Source organism: Carlito syrichta, unplaced genomic scaffold (assembly GCF_000164805.1).
Source record: "Carlito syrichta isolate Samal-C Ts95f unplaced genomic scaffold, Tarsius_syrichta-2.0.1 Scaffold289251, whole genome shotgun sequence".
Lineage (NCBI taxonomy): Eukaryota > Metazoa > Chordata > Mammalia > Primates > Tarsiidae > Carlito > Carlito syrichta.
Window position 1 is genome coordinate 314613 of NW_007233347.1, and position 20477 is coordinate 335089.

Here is a 20477-nt window from a genome sequence, read left to right on the forward strand (position 1 = left end):
TTCCCTCTTTAGCAACTTGAGACAGGCCTCCATACTTCTTTCTGAATATGAAATATTATTATTCCACATGGAAACTTAAAGGTATATCCCCGCAAAAGGGATTCCAGTTGAAACCCAGAGAAAGAAAAAATAATTAAATAATATAGTGTACTTTTATACAGAAAACTTGTATATAACATTAAAATTACCCAGTACAGTTAAGCTACCAATGATCTTACACATCCTTTTACTTACACACACACACACACACACACACTCTCTCTTGTTGTTTCCCTCACAAAATTGTTGGGGGAGGAGATTGTTAAGGGATAACTTGCCATTTGTATGAGCCAAAATGTGTCCATTTGTCTTAGCACACAAATTCCTGTGAAAATGCTTTGTTTAAAGGTGATGGACTAGCACCCTTTCAATTTCAGGTAATTCATTAGAGGAGGATGGTAAGAATGCACCATACCTTACTCACAGTGAATAAAGACTAACTTTAAAAAGGTAATTCTTTTTGTTTTTGTTTTTTTTTGGAGTTGGAGTCTCACCCTGTCACCCAGGCTGGAGTGCAGTGACACACTGCCAGCCACCACAGCCTCGACCTGCTAGGCTCAGGCAATCCTTCCGCCTCAGCCTTCCAAGTAGCTGGTACTACAGGTGTACACTACCATGCCCAACTAATTTTTTGATTTATTGTAGAGACAAGGTCTCACTATGTTGCCCAGACTGGTCTCAAATCCGCGGACTCTGGCAGTCCTCTCACCTTGGCCTCCTAAAGTGCTGGGATTATAGGCCTGAGCCACTGCGTGCAGCCTCTTTTTAGTTTTTAACAAGCTGCTATAATTTCATAAGGAAGAAAGTAATCTTCATCATAATGTAGCTGATAAGGTCTCATTATTAACACAGAAGAGAAGGACTAAACTAGAAATCTAGAATTCCTACATTTTAAAACAATGGCTTACTTAGACTTAACCAACAAAAAGATTTCTCATTTTCCCTGGGGGTACAAAAAAGGTCAAGTTTGAGGAGTTTTATAAAGCATTCAAGCCACACCAAACCAGTAATTTTCCTAACAGATGAGTTGATATTCTAAAATCTAGAAACAGGTCATAGAAATTAGTGGTGTAGAACAGACATAGGAAGTTTCAAAATCAGGTAAACAACAACTATTACCACTTATGACATTTTATTGGCATATGACAATTTACAAGGGTCCCTGTTTCATTATACATCACACTGAGTAAGAATCGTTTAGCCATCTACATTAATTCTTAATGGGCAATATTTTTTCTCAGATGATAACTTAATTCCCAACACTGATTTTACCTGTGACTAAGGGAACAATAGTAATTTAAGTAGAATGTACTTGGAAAAACATTTTGCTCTTAATATAAAAATTTCTAGGATGTTGAAAGGTATACATATACACCTAAGAACTGAGTCATGGCCTTCTTAAACAGCTTTCTTAATCCTTCCTGGAAATACCATTTGGTTCATTTTTATTTCCTCTCTCAAGGCAAAATTAAGTCTGTTAATACAGGTATCAAAGAGTTCTTTCCTGGCACTAATAAACAAATATCCTTTCCAAGAGGTACCAATCAGCTTGCATAACATGTCATGAAGTGTAGAATTAAATTGTGGCTTAAAAAAATACAGTCTACTTTTTATATATGCCTGGCTCTGAAAAAGGTAACACCCACAATGACATTCTATTGCAGAGTTCTAACAACTAATCTATGTTCTGCTATGATACTCCCTCCTCAATTTTGTTTAAGAAAATGAAAGTAGCCAAAGGTTAAAGCAATGCATTTGCACTTAAAATATAACTTGCCCATAGGTATTAAGTGGCTTTACTCTCACTCCCTATTAAATAATTTCTCAGCAAATTCTCTTCTTCCTATTGTCCTAGTGGATAAGCACATTTATAGTCAAGCATACAGATTTGATGACTAATCAAATAATAACATGTATTTATTTGCATACAATAAAATGGTTATGAAAATTCTGTGTTGGGAATCACATCCATGTTGCTTTCACATGTAAATAAGTATTATGCTGAATAGGAGAATATTAGTTATGTCCTGATTAAGGCAATACATATGCTTTGATAGCTATTTGCCTTAACATTTTCTGAAAGACAAAATTAATGGGGGGTGGGGGGGAATTCACACAATACTAAGGATCTTAGGGCCATAAACTTCACATATATTGAATTTGGTTTATTTTAGTTTTGTTTTAAATAGCTAGTAACGAATGTCCCTGGCTGTAATCAAGGTGCTAGGAGCATTGTAGATCATCAAAAGTGAGGATGAGGGAACCATTCACTTAAGATTTTCAAAGGTTTACATTAACAGAAGCAGCATTATCTCCTTTTAAAGTGAACATACAACTAGTTCATAGCTAAATTAACTAGCTTGTAGCTGAAATGTAGCTAGTTTTATATATGCCTGTAAAGCAGAGAGAATTAACACTAAAATTTACTATTTCAGATTTTCATTCAAGAGCTAGCAACCTAAATGGTAATTCACATGTGAAAGATTATCTACCTGAAGAACAGAACCCTTGGGAAGGAAAAGAAAAAGCCATTTTACAAACTGCAAACTGAAATAGGGGGGAAAAAAAAAGTTAGATCAATGCTGCAACAAGCTTCCTGCCAAAATTTTTTATTTGGTGACATTTGAAAAACAGATGACTTAAAAATACTACTAATGAACAGTATGCTGCGGTTGCCTAGTTTTCCTTATAATTACACCAAAAACTAATGTTTCAGATGTCTAAAAGTTCAAATAAATATGTGACATGTGAATTCAGGTTCTAATGTGTCAAATTATTTTGCAGGATAATCCTCCTTCATATCAATACCAGAATTACAAGTTTTGTTCTATTTTGTTGTGTTTTAAATACTAAGATGTTTGGTAAGAATGGGGTTTTTATATGCAGTATTTAAAAAAACCAGTTTCCTCTTTCAAATAGCTGGTATCTAAGACCATGACTCAAACTATCAAATAAGAATAGAAAGACAACACCAATTCTGAACCCAAATAGGAAAGACTCCTAAGAATGTTTTTTTATAGGCCACTGCTTGCTTTCAGTAAAAATAACATTTTCTCAAACTGTTCAATCTAACTTTTAACAGCTTGTACTTTTTAGCTATTGGCAAAGCTTTTTTTCCTTCTTAAACTTTTGTTCAAGTGTTAAACTAGCTTAGTTTACCAAAGTAACAACTTTGTGGTGTACTTCAAAAATTAGTCACCCTACAATGTAGTGTGTTCAAATTAAACAGATGTATACAGTTAAAGTCATTAGTGTGGTCTCTATAAACAATTTCTGTTCAGGGATCTGCATGTAGAGCTAACGTTTACTTCAGAATAAAACATTAACAAACAGGGAAGGAAGAGAATCAGAACTTTCACAGAGTTGTACTTGACCATATCTTATAGACAAAGCAGAATTACAATGCATGTAACAAAAACAGTAAAAGTCTTTTTTTAAAAGTTGATAGTTACAAATATGGTACGTAACAATTTTCTACTTTATTTCAGTACAATTTTCAACATACAGTCTACTATTTTTCAAGGTATTTGAAGACTTAAAACAAAATTTCTATAGACTACTTGCAAACAGTAAAATTTAAGTAAAATGCTTACATTCTTATTTGAAAACAAAAATCAGGTAAAAAAAAAAAAAGGTGGGTGCAAGTTCTGTTCTCTGTTGCAATCTTACTTCATATTTACTATTCCTGAAAAAAAAAAAAAAGAGAGAGAGAGAGAAAGAATTAAAGATGTGGAGAGTGAAAACGAACTATAATAATCATTGTTTCCCAAAATTACATAATTAATTCACCCAACAAACCCATGCCAAAAATAAATGTCAGAATCACAAACTGAAATTTTCTACCTTTTCTTCCTTGCGTCTATCCTTCTTTTCTTCACTATTTTCCATGGTCTCTTCTTCATCTTCAACAATCCCATCCCCTTGATATTTGTCATGAGTCCATTTTGGACTGCTACCTGATTTTTTGAAGTTAAAGCGCCCTCTGCCACGTTGAAAAGTACCACGACCTCTTCCTCTTTTGGCCCAATAATCCACACCATCATCTCTGTCATCATGCTACAGAAAGATTAAAAACAATTGTCAATGAAATGTCTTCCTTGTAAAGAAAACGATTACCTCTCCCATCATAAATCATGGTATTCTCGTCTTAAGACTGGGTATATGAAAGTTGGTAATATTCTAAAACCAATAAAACTGAACTTCTCAACAGAAATATATTCCATTGTCAAGAGAATAATTACATCTTAATACTTAGTAACCCAAGCACTGAGGGCTGCTCCAACTATTAGGAGAATCTCACCTGCTAAATTACCAGAATTTCAACTTTTAAATTTCCATTATTATTTCCATCTAAGCCTAATTATGATGCTGCATGCAATAAAATAAACTTTTTTCCCCAACAAAATTACCTAGTCATAAAGATGGGGCAAAAGTCCTAAGAATGTCATTACAGTATTACAAATAACATTCACTAAATAAAATAGGTGGTATGAATTTTGTACCTTTTACATATAAAAGTAATTTTTAAATTCCTCCCGAGACTTAAATCTAGATCAATGTATATAGTACCTATCAATCTTCTAAGCTAGGGAGTTTCAATGACAAATCTTGAGGACATGCTCCCTTAAGTTAACACCTCAGCTCTTTTCTTCTTCATCAACCTGAAGTACTGCATCTGTCACATCCCAGCATTAATTTTTCATTAATTATATTCAAACACAGATGTCCCCCAAATTATTAATTGTGCTACTAAGCAAAACCATGTGCAAAATTTTAAAATACTTGATTTGGTATATGAGTAGAGATAAATATTGCATTCCAAACTATAAAACAAAAAGCCAAAGATCTTGTATATGTAATTTAATTAACTGTTCCCCTGCCCATCTTAAAACTCTACTTTGTCACCCACAACATTGGAATAAGGAGAAATGATGCCCCTTTGTGAGAAAAACAAGTATAATGCAAACAGAACGTTGCCTAACCTACAGACTACTGCTGTTGAACTGCCCAAAAGCCACTGAACACTTTTTTGTAAGTAATATGGGATGGGATATGAGTAACTTTTTACACCAAACAGAATGTGCCTTTGGGTGTAGTCATTTAATACAGATTACCCACTTTTCATGACAAAAAGTTCAGTTTTGCAAGTAATTAAGAGACTACATGAAAGAGCACTTACCAACTGCTCATAATTCATCTTTACTAAACCAATGAAGGAATATTAGCTAGAAGTGTACATGACTCCATAAAGAATGAATTTTAGAACTATCAAAAGTACTTGCAATCCCCAAATCAACTACTTTAAAATAGTATGCCACTCAATATAATGCCTATTCAATTACATAATTTTATGTTCTCTTAATGTAGCAACACACTCTTTTTGTCTGTGATATTTATACATTACTCCATGGATTTCTATAAACAGACAAACAGGTTGTGGAGTAGAGGCATGGATTTTAAAATGGAGATAATGGCCAGGCACAGTGGCTCAAAAGCCTGTAATCCTAGCACTTCGGGAGGCCAAGGCAAGAGGATTACGTGAGCTCAGGGGTTTGAGACCAGCCTGGGCAACTTGGTAAGAACTCGTCTCTAAATTATATCACCAAAAAAAACTAGCTGGGTGTGGTGGCATGCATCTGTAGGTCCAGCAACTTGGAAGGCTGAGGTGGAAGGATCGCCTGAGCCCAGCAGGTCGAGGCTGAGGTGGCCATGAGAGTATGACTGTACTCCAGCCTGAGCAACAGAGTGAGATTCCAACTCAAAAAAAAAAAAAAGAAGGTAAACACGGAGGGAACACAGAAGATCAGTACAAAGAGCCTGGCCCAGTGTCTCACAAGCAAGCACACAATAAATGGTGACAATACTGTTTCTACAGTGCTTAACAAGGGTACATACAGGACCTGTGTATTCATCTAATGCTTACAACAACCCTGTAAAATAATGTTACTATCCCCATTTTAGAGATAAAGAAATTGAGGCACAGAAAAATTAAGTAACTTGTCCAAGGTCACAGAGCTAGTCCTTTCTAGCTCCTTTTATGACCATCACCCATGTAATATTTTCCAAATATCCTGATGGCAGTAAATGATTAGCACACCAGGCAGCTAAGAGTTAGCAGAAATATATGCCGGTCTTGGTGGATCAGTCTATAATCAATCCCAGCACTTTGGGAGGTCAAGGTGAGTGGACTATCTGAGCCTGCGGGTTCGAGGCCATCCTGGTCAACTTGGCGAGACAATAAATAAAAAATGAGCCTGGCGTGGTAGCACACGCCTGTAGTTCCAGCTGCTTGGAAGGCTGCAGTGGAAGGATCACCGGAGCCTAGGAAGTCGACGCTGGGGTGGCTATGAGTGTGCACTCTAGCCTGGACAACAGAGTGAGACTCCAACTCAAAAAAAAAAAAAAAAGAGCAGAAATAGAAAAGGCAATGGCAAAGCTAAATACTAGGGTTAAACTAGCCATTACTTTAAGATATACAATCACATGAAACTTGGTAAAAGAATACCTAGAAGAGTACTAACATTTAAGAGTACTAGCATTTTGATGCTAAACATACTCTTAATCTTCAAATTCTTATATCCAAGATTTCAATCTCATTACAATTTTAAAAATTAATTATTTATCAGATGATAGAGTCAGAAGTTAGATATTTATGTACAGCCAAAAACATGTTAACACAAGCATCTGTCTATAGTAGAATCCAGACCTTCTGATTCCTCTTATCTCTTTTCCACTGAATGACAAAGGGTTAATTTATCAAAATGCAAATCCTGAACCTCCTTCCCCACCAGTAATTTTATCTTCCTCAGAAAACATCAACTCAACACTGAGAACTTGCCTACTTTGGCATATTCCCACTGCTTCAACTCTTCATGCTCATCTATCTACAGAATTTCAGGTTCTAACTAAAACTAGTATCTTTCCTAATTATATAAAACATTACCAAACTTCTGTATAAAACCAAATTTTGAGACAGGAAATTTCAGAAAATAATGCAACAAAGGTTACCAAAACTCAGTATTGAGTGCTGAATGGTACAGTACTTTCAGGACCCTGGTTCTGGAGCCCAATGCATGGGTGTTTTTAAACCTAACCCAATTTCTACTAGCCACTTAACTTTGGTCAAGCTAACTCAATCTCTGTACCTCAGTTTTTCTGATCTATAAAAATGGAATAATAGCCCCAACTCAAAAGCCTTTTATAAGTATTAATTAAGTTGATATATGTAAAACACTTAGAACAGCATCTAGAATAATACATAATGCTCAATAAATGTCATCTAATTATTACTAAATATTTATGCGTCATCCATATGGCAAGCTCTCTGTGCTGGCCATTTATTCTGAAAGAACCTAAGAGAGTATCTAGTTTTAAACTTTTTTCTGAATTATATTTTTCTTCTCCCTCAACATTAAATGTCTGCAAGTTATCTTTACGTAAAATACAAAATCTTATAAATGTAAATATCCATGTAAAAACCAAAATTACCAAATTAATGGCTCATAGTTAAATAAAAAACAAATTAAGTTCAGCAACTGAATATGGAAAAATGTATTATGGTGTTCTAGTGAACCTCAGTCTTCACAAATAAATCTATTGGTATGTTTTATACAGAGACCAATATTTTTAAATACAACCCAGAACAGCAACATATAAAATATTACTGTTATTTAGTGGCTAAATTCTTAAAATAATCTTCACTAGTAAAATGACTACCTAATTAAAAATCAACCGAAAATGACTACGTACTAATTTAAGGTTCAAAATTATGATGCCAGATTCTTAAGTCACAGAAAACTTACAGTCTTGGCCAAAATTATTTGTAAATTGTTAAAAGTGGTAGACAATTACTATCTACTTGTTAACCTCTCATTCCCTCTTAACTTTTTTGCCTTTTACACTCAGTCTACTTCTCTGGCATATTTACTTTCTCACTTCTTATCCCACCTTTGAAATGTTGGTCCTACAATCTCTTCCCTTCTGTGATCTTTTCACAGCTTTAATGGTGATCATTAAGATGATGGCACCTAGACCTTCCTTTTTTGGTATCACTAAATCTGCATTAGCAACTATCCATAGGACATCTCCAGCTGATTTCTACCATGGCACTTCAAATTCTGCTTGTCCAGAACAAAACTTAATCTTCTCCTCAAAGGGGCATCCTTCCTATGGAGTCCTTCCTCTCACTACCAACACCCAACTAGCTGGTTCCTGAGTTCCATAAATGCCATTTTAACGTTTTTCAAATCTAGCCCCTTTAGTTCAGAGATACTGGGACACTCAATATCTGTCAAATCTTTCAAACATTTTAACAGTCACAGCTTTTGTAAACTCTGCTTAAAACTCAAATTTAATAATGAAGTATTATGGTCTTCCACAATCTGGCTCCTGCTTTTTTCTCAATTTTCCCAAATGTATACCAACCACCCAGCCATCTGAGTACTTGAGCCTTTATACCATACTGCTTCATTCCTGTTGATACCTACAGTACACCTGCCTATCTTTTAAACCAAGACTCAAGCCACGATCCCTCTATAAAAGTGTCGGTTAATCATTCTTTCCTTTGCAAATATCCACCAACTCATCCTTTGTGAAAAGCCACCATATGTATTTAAAATGTTTATTTCTGTTACTAGTCTCTAAGCTAAGAATTACTAGTCTCTAAGCCAAGTATATCTTGTCATTTTATCCTTAGTACCTAGCGTTAACAGGAATCTTAATACATAAATCCTTAAACCAAAAAGCAGATGGATCTTTTAAACTTTTCTATACCTGAATCAAATGCCTTTTCCAGATTGTCAATTCAAGCAACTCAACAAGCATAAATTTCCAAAGAAGCATAAACTGAGAAAACATTATGCATACTGTACTCTAAAAATGTATGTAACTTTTTGGAATTCTCGGTCATTAGCAACACAAAAGAAAAGCAAACAGAAATTTGAAACAAGTATACTGCTCATTTTCCAAACAAAACAGAGATCTACTTCAGAATACAGCAATAACCTCTAAGCAGATATAAACATTCAGGGCTATCCAAATATATTCATAAAGTCACAAAGAGATAATTTTTTAAATCCAGTACTATTTTCCTCCTAGAAAACAATTAGTTTTCAAAACTAGTCTCTGACACGTAAGTTCCCTGAAAAGCCATGACAAAAATGAATTCTTCTGGCAATAGTTTTGGCATATTCTTAAGTCTGCCTCTAAATTGCAGGAGAACTCTTTTCCCCATACCAAACTGCAGAAAACGCCCACCCTTATCTAGAGAATCCTTCAGGGCCTACCACCTGAGAAACTATTTCAGAGGAAAAGCATCTCTACCACAAGAGAGCACAAAATTAGGGTACCTAGCAAATTTTTCCATAATTCATCTTCCTTTTACTCCAATGAAAGCTGACAGCCTCCCTGAGAGCCTTAATTACAAGTACTATGAAAGAATTATTTTCCTTGTCTTTCATTTGATCGAATAGTGATGTTGGAAGAGGGTACCCCTTAATGTGAAGTTCTACACTGTCACTGTCTTATAGACAGACAGGAAATATACATTAAGCTCAACTGCTCAACTGTAATATGTTCTTTGAATTTGGCTATCAAATCAGGTATATTTTTAGTTTACCCTGATTGGCCTATATGTAATGACAAAGTATAAACAGGACTAAAGGGACCCATATTTTCAAAACTTCGAACCATCTGGGTAATGAATTTTTTAAAAGGTTGCCCACATTATAGTGAAATCTTCTCATAGTAGTAGATATCTGTACTCAAATGTATTCACCTAGTATGCTTTGAAAATTAATGCAAACCAAATAAACACAGATTTCTAACACCCACCAAGAAGTACTTCTTGCTCTTTGGGGTATATTCTGGATCCCATTCCTCTTCCTTCGGTCTCTTTTGAAAAGTAGTATTTGAGTTGTTTGGACCAGTATTTGTCCCAGCAAAAACTCCTCTGGCTCTTCCTCTGCCTCTAATTCGAAACTGATTAACATTAACAAAGTTGTTTAGTGATGCAATCAAAAGGTATTTAGTTACATGCAAACTCTAATTTTACTGCAGTAACAAAAAACATATGCCCTAATTTCCTATCTAAAGCTCATAGCCATAGAGGATGGAAAGGATAGCTATTTTATATCATAGGCCAAAACTTCTGCCTACTGAGTTGAGTAGGTTAAAAAGAAATGAACAATCAACCTATTAGAATACTGTACTTGCATGGTCTAAACTAGTTTCTTAAAATAATCAAGTTAGGTTTTTTTCCCCTTTTTACTAGCCAAGTCTTGTGTAATTCCTTTGAATTAGTATAGAAGCCCCAAGTGTTCAACCGTACCTGTCAACATATAAGCAAAGCTCTTCTCTTTTCCAAATGATCTAATTAATGAGCCTTATTAATACCCATATTAGTACCCAACTATTCACTCAAGACAGTCGTCTCAATCTAGAAATTAAAGAGGCAAGAAAATGCACTACTATGAAGTCATTCAATTAACTATAACACTTTATGGAAGTATGAGAATAATGTATATGTTATGAAGAATAAAAAGAAAATGTATGTGATTTCTATGACTTGATACATATACAGGGATTTGAAGAAAATAGGCAAAATGAAATAGCTATAATACAGAGATGAACATAAGATTTTTTAACATTTTTAAGGTATCTTTAAAAGAACTAATGATTAAAGAAATGTATCTCAATCAATAACATTCCTTAGGTCTTGGGTCTTTAAGGACTATGTACAGTTATTGATCTCAAAGTCAAGAAAAGTACCTGGCTTACAGATCTAGGTTCTAGATGTCAAAATGGCATTTCTTAATGAAGACACCACTTCAAATATAACTTTGACTTTAGGAATAATGATTCACATTAACAATCACTAAATTGGGTATTTGACTTTCTTTATGTGCAATACTCTAAGGTAAAGTGTTATCAATTGATCAAAGACAACTGTATTACTTACAAAGGTTCCTCGTGGTCGGCTAACTCCTGCAAAGCCTGAATATTCTTTCAGTTCATGGTGAGTTTTAAATTCTTCTTCTCTTTCCTTCTTACTCTCTTTTTCTTCTCGAGAACTGGGAGAAGAAGGCGATGCTGAAGAGGATGAAGATCGAGAATGATCTTGCTCTCTACTTTTATGTTTACTGCAAAATAAAGAAAGAAAACCAAAAAAATGTGCTATTTTTAAAGAGATAAAGATCCTGTTGAATCTTACAATAAGAGGGATATTCTTCAAGTCAAAAAAACTATCCCTAGTAAAATTATTACATAAGTAAAATAATTGGGTGTTAAACTTTGACACAGTCTGTTTCCATTCTCCTTTAATATCTGTTTTACATCACTACTAAAAAACATGCTATGGCCTGCCAGTTAGAAGCTAGTAGTCGGGTAAACTTCAAGAATAAGGTTCAGTTCTTCAATATTTTTAAGTTAACTTGTATCTTGTGTTATTTTAATGAAAGGAAGAGTAGGAAAAAGAAAGAATGTTCTTAAGGCCAAGTTTCAAAATGACTGCAGTATGTACACACCCTAGGTGAAAATAAGCTGGTATGGTTTGGGCCATAATAACATAGAAAAAAAACATGACATTACAAATAACAGTCATAAATTTAAACACACAAGTAAAATCCACCATTACCTAATGAATAGCAAGAAAAAAAGATTATCTATAATACTTCGTATTCCTATTTATGTAACTCTATGATGATCAAATTTACATGATTCTATGCAACACCCGAAAAGGTCATACCTGAGGTACTCTTACCACTGCTAACAGTATCCATGGAAATATATTTTCAAAGACTAATACACATTGCTATTTCTAGTCCTTCCTCCCCCCCAATATCTCCCATGTTAAACCACTAAATAGCAGTTTAATTCTTGTACTCTGGGTGTTATGAGTTGAAAAAGTGCGGAATCAAGCATAACGAACCAAAGTTCTTACACAAACTGTTTCTAGAAATGCACTGCATTGAAGTCCAACCTCCTGATGTAGCCTGGATAATAGGACACATTAATTTGTCATTTTTTTTTTCAGTGTTAGCTTGCTATTCCAAAGTTTTTGTCCTCATCCACCATAAGCCGTGTAAAAGACAAATACATTTTTGCTGTAAAACAAATAATTTTAATTGTTTAAATTTAAACATTTGATTACACAGTCAAAATTGAAAGCAATTAAGCTGACAATTATTAAAGGCTAATTAGAAGCTAAAACCTAACTCAGTCAGTGTTAACAATTACCTGTCATCTTTGTAAGATTTGTATTCCTTGTAATCTTTTGGAGTTTTTTCCTGCTTTCTTGATCCACTGGATTCCCTGGAGCCCTTGGAATCCCCCCGTTCTTTACTTCTTTCTTTTCTACGACGATCAATGTCATGCCGAAGATCAGCAGAATCACACCTTAATTTTTTATCGCCCTATAAAAGATAGATGTAAAAATACAGATTTCAGGGGAGAAATAGGAAAAAAAAATGCAAATATATATAAAGTTAAATTTTATGCCAGACTCTAAACTGACATTTCAGTATCAGAAAAGAATGGATCGTATAATATACTACTACCATTTGGTTTTTGTTTAAAAACGTACTTGTTTTTTTTAGCCGGGCTTGATGGCTCAGCCTGTAATTCCAGCACTTTGGGAGGCTGAGGTGAGTGAACTGCCTGAGCCCGCGGGTTCAAGACCCGCCTGGGCAACTTGGCGAGACCTCATCTCTACAATAAAATCAAAAATTAGCCGGGCATGGTAGCGCACGCCTGTAGTTCCAGCTATTCGGAAGGCTGAGGCAGAAGGATCGCCGGAGCCCAGCAGGTTGAGGCTGCGGTGGCCGGGAGCAGCCACTGAACTCCAGTTTGGGTGACAGAGTAAGACTCCAACTCAAAAAAAAAAAAAAAAAAAAAAGTACTTGTTTTTTACAAAACATTTATGAACGCCAAGTGCAATGGGACTGGAGAAATTACTAAAAGCTGATTATCTTGAGATTTTGTAGGTTTTTATTCAAAACAATCCATAATAAACTTCTACACAGTAAAATGACACAAATACTTTTCCACTCATTCTCATTAACTATTATCCTTCACCCTTCCAAACGCTTTTTAAGCACCTGAACAATGACAGACGTTATGTGTAGTTGTGATGTAGCCTTCTACCTAGAAAGTTGAGGGATCCTAACATAATGATTCTCATTACTTAAGCCTCATTATTATCAAGCTCTTCCCAAATAATTTGACCAACCCAATAAAAAAAAACTTCAAAAGTAAGAACTCTGTAATTTCCATAACATGCAAGTGGAATATAATTAATGAAACCAATTGAGGGTTGAACAAGGGTAGAAACAAAGCCAGAAAGATATTATTCGCAATCCTGTACTCAGTATCTTGGGCCATATATTGCCCTTTCTCAATTCAGGTATTGCAACGGACATTAGTTTAACTGGGTCACAATTCACCTCCTTCTTGTTCCATTGCTTTTTCAAATACTACATAATTTAGGAAGATGGAAAGAGGCATCTAGGAATGAAGAGAAATTATACATCAGTAAGATGCTAAGCAATGTGGACATCCTTGCTAGTATTCACAATAAGAAGTATTTACTCTGGGAAGTCTAGTTTTAATATTTATAAGCATTCATAAAACTGAAAGCATATATCTCCAAATGGTATCAACTACTCACCTATTTGCTCCCTGGGTAACAAAGAAAAAATCTAATCAAGAGCAAAAAAACTTCCTATTCACCCAGGTATCACCGAGTCCACAAGTAACAAGAAAATATAAGTGAAACTACTTCGTAAACTTCAAACTATACATACATTAATTACATACTAACATACGTTAATTATTCATTGAGATAGGAAGACGGAGGATAAAAACCAATGTCATATCCTCTTGTCCATCCATCAGTTATCTCTACTTTCTCTTCTCCAGATCAAAATCTGGTCTAAGTAACGAGGAGAGAAGTAAGATACTGGCAGAGCACGAGGATACACTAAACTGTTGGGAAAACCAAATTAACCAGCACTGAGAACCTGAGGTACTGAAGCTAAAAACCAAAAAATAAATAAAATTCTCAGAATCCGTTTTTTTCAAGATCAATATGTCCCATGCAAAGAAACCACATTCTTTGTAAGCTCTAGATTCCATACCTAGCAAGGAAGTTAATATAGCAAGTATGCCCAGCTAAACAATTTGTCTACTACTACCGTTAATAATAGCTTCTATTAACAAACTTGCCAATGTTTTCTAAACAGTCCAATTATTCAACAACTCTGCCAAACAGATGTATTAATCATTTTTCTAACAAGAAAACTAAGGTTCAGAAAGTTAATTTCCAAATATCATATAGATAGTACTTAAGTGATGGGCAGAACTAGAACCAAGCAGTACTTCCAAGTACTTGTCAAAATAGACAGTTGCTCTTTCACCTTTTCCCACATTTCTACTAGACACTTTATGGCCTGTAATAGACTAGTCTACCTGGCATATGACAATTTTGAACTGACAGAGTATATCAGAGTCTCCTTAACCACTTCCTTAACCACTGAGGGGGCTTGATGAGAACATCTCATCAAGCCCCCTCAATGCCTTGCACAGGTTCTTTTCTCAACTTTAAAAGCCATGTCCCAAATGCACAAAAATTCCAAGATGACAAACTGTTTTTGTTCCAAGTGTTCAGATTTATAAATCAGTTGTTAGAATGCTTATTTCTTAATCACTGTCTATAGTGCCCAGTAGCATGAACATTGCATTATTTCTTGTTATCTGTGAAAACTTAGAGATATTAATTTAGACACATACAAATATTTATTTGGGCTCATTCGCCTGGCATGAAAACTAATATAATGTGTATCTTTGATTTTATAATTCCCCTTTGTCTACCCGCTCATTGTTTATCCTTTTCTTAGGACTAACTTTTCCCTTTAATTAGCATGGTCAGAAAGACTCAATTTAAGATACTTAGTACAGTGTCAGTTTAATTTCTTCTAGGAGTAAACACTATGTACACTACCATGATATATTTACAAGTTAAAACTACAAGATATTGGTAAGTTTTTTGCCTTGAGAAATTATATTTAGTACAACATCATTACCTAAACCGAACTTAACATGAGAAAAAGTACATTCAAAAACATACCTTTTGATTTTCTTCTTTAAAAACTCTCTCTTCCCCTGCTAAACGGGTATGCTTCCTCAGGGCACTCGGAGAGATGTCAATTCTCCTTAATGTAAAATAAGTGTATTTGTATTAAAACCATTAACTTCATGATTCAAAAAATCCACAGTATTGTCTGTTTTCACAAGAGACTGTTATTTCTCTCCCAATCAACTAATTGAGTACAGTAAGACTATTAATCTAGTTCCTAATAGACAATAAAAAAATAAAAACTATATCCATTAAGGATAAGTGAAAATGCTACAACCAGATATTTTTAAATAAAGCCTAACCCTTAAAACATCAAACTTGTATTAGCCACCAAAAACAGAAAATATATTTTGATTAAACTGAATGTTATTTTGTCAGTCATATTATCATCAATATCTTCAATAAGCACACATAAATAGGATTATATGCTCCTAAGCAGTCTTCAATTATTTTCACATATTCAGCATACCTTTGGTTTTATTCGGTGCCTGTCCTTTTTAAGCTAGTATTAGTTGCAACTTCCCAGTACTTCTTTGGCAGACACAACCAAAAATCACACCAACTATGAGCTAAGTACTGAATTAGATACTTTAGTCAATATCACTGTCACCACCACCCTGTAAAGTGGACATTATTATCTTTATCTTGTAGATGAAAAAAATTGATGTCCACAGACTAAATAACTTGTTCACCACAATGCAATGAAATGACAGAGCCAGGATTTCGACACAACTGCATGATTTCAATGTTAATGCTCTGTTAATGAAAAACAATTCTATCTCTCACCAGACTTTTGTTTCACAAACTTACTAGAAGTAAATTCAAAATTACTCTAGGTATATACCACCCTTCCCCAAAATACAAATGAACTAATAACTATTTTATTCCATACTACAGTGATGAGTTCAAATTTTAAGTTCTAACAACCACTTTAGCCAACTGAAAATTAACAATTATAAAATTTTCAAGACTTATTTATTTAAAATATAAATGAGGAATAAAACCAAATATTTTATTTTGATCATGATAGTAAACTTCCAATCTACTTTTGTTTCAACAGTGTCTTCCTATCAAAACTTTTTTTACAAGGGGGGGACCCAAAAACACTCAGAATTTATTTATAAAAAATTGTGTATTTATGCTTACATACTTAAACTTCAGTCACCTTCCAAGTACCCTCCATTTTATTCAGTACACCTAATAAGTCACTTCTTCCAGTGCTCAAAAGTTTTTGAACTCAACAAGTTTGATGCTTTTTAGTGCTCTGGCATTTGTTTCACCTCTTCCACACTGGCATACGTTTCCCTTTGAGGGCTTTTTTCATCCAGAGAAACAAAAGAAAAGTCGCTCAGACGACACCAGGTGAATACAGAGGGTGGGACACAAGGGTCATGCCGTTTTTTGGTCAAAAACTGCTGAACACTCAGTGCAGCGTAGGCAGGTACATTGTCATGTTGGAAAAACCAGTTACCTTTTCACCACAACATAGGATGTTTCTTCCACAAATAGTGACGCAACCTTCTCAAAACTTCCAGATAAAAACTTTGGTTGACTGTCTGATCCAGAGAAACAAATTCTGAGTGTACAAGGGGCCTACCCTCAAAAAAAAAAAAAGATAATTCCAGCAGTTTTTGGGTCCCCCTCATATATGCCAATTTAGTAGTGCATACCTGTGTATCTCAGGGCTCTTTTGCCGGGTACTATGTTCTTCAGTGGCTTTCTGATACGAAGTGAACCGCTCGTTTAGGGTCATTGCAGCTGATTTGAAGTATTGCTCTGTTGATTTAGGAGAAATACTGCCCAATTAGTTATCTTTACTTTAAGAGGGATGTTCATTTGTGACAGAAGGGCATGTAGCAGGTGAGAAAAAAACAAAAATATTCAAGAAACCTAGCAGAAGAGAATCAAGTGTTATGAAGAACTCCTGCCCTTTCCCTTTTATCTTTTTGTACTTTTTGTAAAGTTCCTCACAGGTCCCTGCCAATACTACATATAATCCAAGAGCAATTAATAGATTAAATCAAGACACTCTAATTCCACGCACTAATTCACTACTTCCTCAGAGTAATATGTGGATGTCCTTATCCCTTGCCAACATGAACTAATGACATTACTTCAAGTAACCATTTGCAGAAAAAAAAATTAAAAGAAAAATACGGAATTAACTACAAAGCTAGTTTGAGCAAACTAACAAATTTCACCAAGAATTATGTTGACATATCAACAGAAATGGATTTAGGAAAAAATGAATATTGCTATTTAATTAAAAAATATTTTAAAATCAATTAGCATTCATTAATTACTCCAAAAATCTGGCATCTTGGCAAACCTGACAGCACATTTGATATTGTTGTGCTTTTCTTTAAACAATTTTAAGACTAGTAATATCAACACTGATAAGTTTTTATACCAGTTCAAGATACGCTGTAAAAGTAAAATAGACGTATAAAGTCATGAGCTATGAAATGTTACATTATGAAGCAAGCTATCTGCTTAACAGGTCAACATACATCTGTGTCAACTTACCGCCCAATATCCAGCACATGTCTCATAACCAATCATTAAAACTTGAAACGGCCACTACAAGGGTAGTGCCTCAATCATAATTCCATGAAACCCAGGAATTTGAGCTAGCAACTCAGTTTTTATGCCATTTTTGCCAGGAAGACAGAAGATTCAACTTTGCCTGTATCTTTCAACAGCTATTTTACTTTGAAACATGGATTTTGCCATTTCAAAACATATTCCAGGACCTAGTTACAATGAAAAAGAAAACATCACTGGGCATTTTCAGCTCTATATAAAGTAAGAGCTGTTCAGATCGGTTGCACAATACCAATTATGAAACATAATTACAATTCTTTTAAAAAAGGAAAAAGAAAATGAAAAAGGAAAAAATTTATCAAAACCTGATCTCAAAATTCAGCAATAAATTGTAAAATGTGGAGACAGGTCAAAAAAAGGTGAAAAAAATGAAAAAAAAAAAAAAAGTTAATGTTTCATATTTTATGTTCCACAACAATATGGTTATAAACTGGTTCACAAACCTACTTATAGCCAAATAGCAGAACTCTTTTGTTACCATGTTTAAATAATTACAGCCAAAAGGAAATTCATTAACCACTGTTTTGATATATAAGTGCATAAAGAATTCCTAGTGACAAGTTACATCTATTATAGTCAGTAGTCTCATGTCAAAGACAAACTTTTAAAAAGGAGGTGAGGGTTTTTAAGACCAATAGCCATGGAAGTTTTTGGGAAAGGACCTGTTCCCTAATAAGCTGCCTTTTAAACACAAAAACAAACTAACAACAAAAACTTAACCTAACTGTCCAAAAAGTCATACCCTAAAATCTTTGAAAATCATGACTAACTTTGAACACCCTTACCTTTAGAACCTAAAGAAACACATTACACTAATTAGTTACTATTCGCATAATCAATATTCATCTAATATATTGCTTTTAAATTTCTTCCCCTTTAAAAATCCTGATAAATTTTCTTCTGGTTTTAAAGATTTTATTTATAAAAAATTAAGTAGCACTGAGTGATAAGAAGTTAATGGTGTTTTCCCACTAGTTTCAATTTCTTTAAAAGTTGAAAAGAAATTCTTAATAACAATAATGCCTCACTGTTATATAAATCTAAGCCAAGAATATATTACCACAAGCCACAGGCATGCAACTGAAGATAACCTGTAAGTGTTCTGCACTTCAAATACACTATGACACATTCTAAAAACAGTTAGCATTAAACAAATCAACATCATGTTTTATCACAATACAGATTTTTAGGGTTTGTTTTAACTCTAACATTTCAATCCCGTTTTACTAAGTACCTTCATGAGTCGCAATGCTAGCAAGACTGGAGCCTTCCATCAAACCCTGTTTCCCCAAAATAGTATTGATGTATACCTGGCTAGCCCTTAGAATACATTAATTATTAAGCACATTTATTCATTTCTTATTTGTACATCAAGAGAAAATTACTTGACAATACTAAACATATTAAGCATACCTTTAACATGATGAACCAAGGACACAATGTGTTGAATAAATGACTCTGAAGTGCTTTTGCTGGCCTGGGGCAACTTAATGTGGTCAAAGATGGATCGGAATTCTTGCTCCTTCTTGACAGAATGGACAAGTGTACTAGCAAGCAGCCTGTCTTTAGTCAAGGAAGCAGGTCTGAAACATATAACATACAACACACACACACAAGAACAAAATATACCAATGGTTTGAATATGAAAATGGCATGTTTAGAAAATAAGATAATTTGCGGGAATATTAACCACCCATATAATATTTACAGGGCATCAACGTGGAATTACCTGTTAGAGTCATCAAGAGGAACCGGTGCCATTTTGAGTTTGACTTCAGGACGATGGGAATCACTGGCTATCATTTTGATTCTAAGTGGGCTCTCCTCTCTGAAGGTAGACTTTTCTCGTGCATCCAGATTCTTGTGTAGAGGGGGACTGTAATCAAAGAGGTCTTTGAGCTTTTCAGACTTTACCTGCTCAGGTGACTGAGTTTCTTTCTTTACTGTTATTCTTTCAGAACCTTTGTCTTCTTCCTTGTGCTTATCTTTTGTAGTGCTAGGCCTTTCCACTACATATCCAGTCTCTTTAAGTTTATAATTTTTTTCTTCTCTAAATCCATCACTTTCTCTATTGCCTTTCAGTGAAACTTTGGACTTGTACTTGAGTCCTTCCTCCTCAGTATTCCGGTGAGAGGCAGTAGCAAAACTTTTACCCTGATCTGCGAGAACTGACTTCCTGAACTGTCTATAATCCTCTGTCTCCTCTGTGTCATCCCCTTCTGAATCATTAAATTTCTGTTTTCCAGACTCTTTATCACTGAAGTAATCTAGAGCTTCCTGGTCTTCCCATTCTCCCTCTGCCCTCCCTTTCTCTGAACCTTTCTCCTTTGGAGCCTCTTTATCCCTGGTATTACCCCTATCAAGCAGGAATACTCTAGACTCTTCATCTGTGAACCTGTGAATAAGCAAAGAAGAGGACAGTAACTCTGGATTGCATTCACTGTAGATCACGTGCATATTTAAATGTGTTGCCCGCTATCAAAGGACCAGCAATGAGAGAAAAAAACCCTATTGAAAAGTCCTTTTTCAGATTCCATGTTTAAAAATCATTGGACAAGCATCCATATAGAACTTATATACTGACCTTTAAAATACATTTACATTTGAAACTTCTGAAGTTTAAAAAGTAAAGCCATCCTCAACAATCTGTCCTATTCAGTCATAGTCAACAATTCTTTACTAACAAATCCAAATTTCTAGAGAC

At 34.6% G+C, this 20477-nt stretch overlaps 1 protein-coding gene across 6 annotated transcripts in view; it reads right to left on the reverse strand.

The window, feature by feature from the left end:
• Positions 1 to 1154: 1154 nt before the first annotated feature.
• The window catches only part of BCLAF1 (BCL2 associated transcription factor 1), a 30005-nt gene continuing 10682 nt past the window's right edge, over positions 1155 to 20477 (reverse strand). For 2 of the 6 annotated variants that reach the window (XM_008054217.2, XM_008054218.2), the window contains exons 5-13: positions 19503 to 20168; positions 19187 to 19356; positions 16840 to 16945; positions 15161 to 15245; positions 12274 to 12449; positions 10997 to 11177; positions 9871 to 10017; positions 3883 to 4095; positions 1160 to 3724 (exon numbers count right to left, since the gene is read on the reverse strand). In XM_008054217.2, the coding sequence (XP_008052408.1) occupies positions 3719 to 3724; positions 3883 to 4095; positions 9871 to 10017; positions 10997 to 11177; positions 12274 to 12449; positions 15161 to 15245; positions 16840 to 16945; positions 19187 to 19356; positions 19503 to 20168 (1750 nt within the window). In that variant the 3' untranslated portion in view covers positions 1160 to 3718. Of the gene's footprint in view, positions 4096 to 9870; positions 10018 to 10996; positions 11178 to 11977; positions 12141 to 12273; positions 12450 to 15160; positions 15246 to 16839; positions 16946 to 19186; positions 19357 to 19502; positions 20169 to 20477 lie in introns of all 6 variants that reach the window. The other 4 variants (XM_021710497.1, XM_021710498.1, XR_002481743.1 and 1 more) reach the window with 3 other exon arrangements.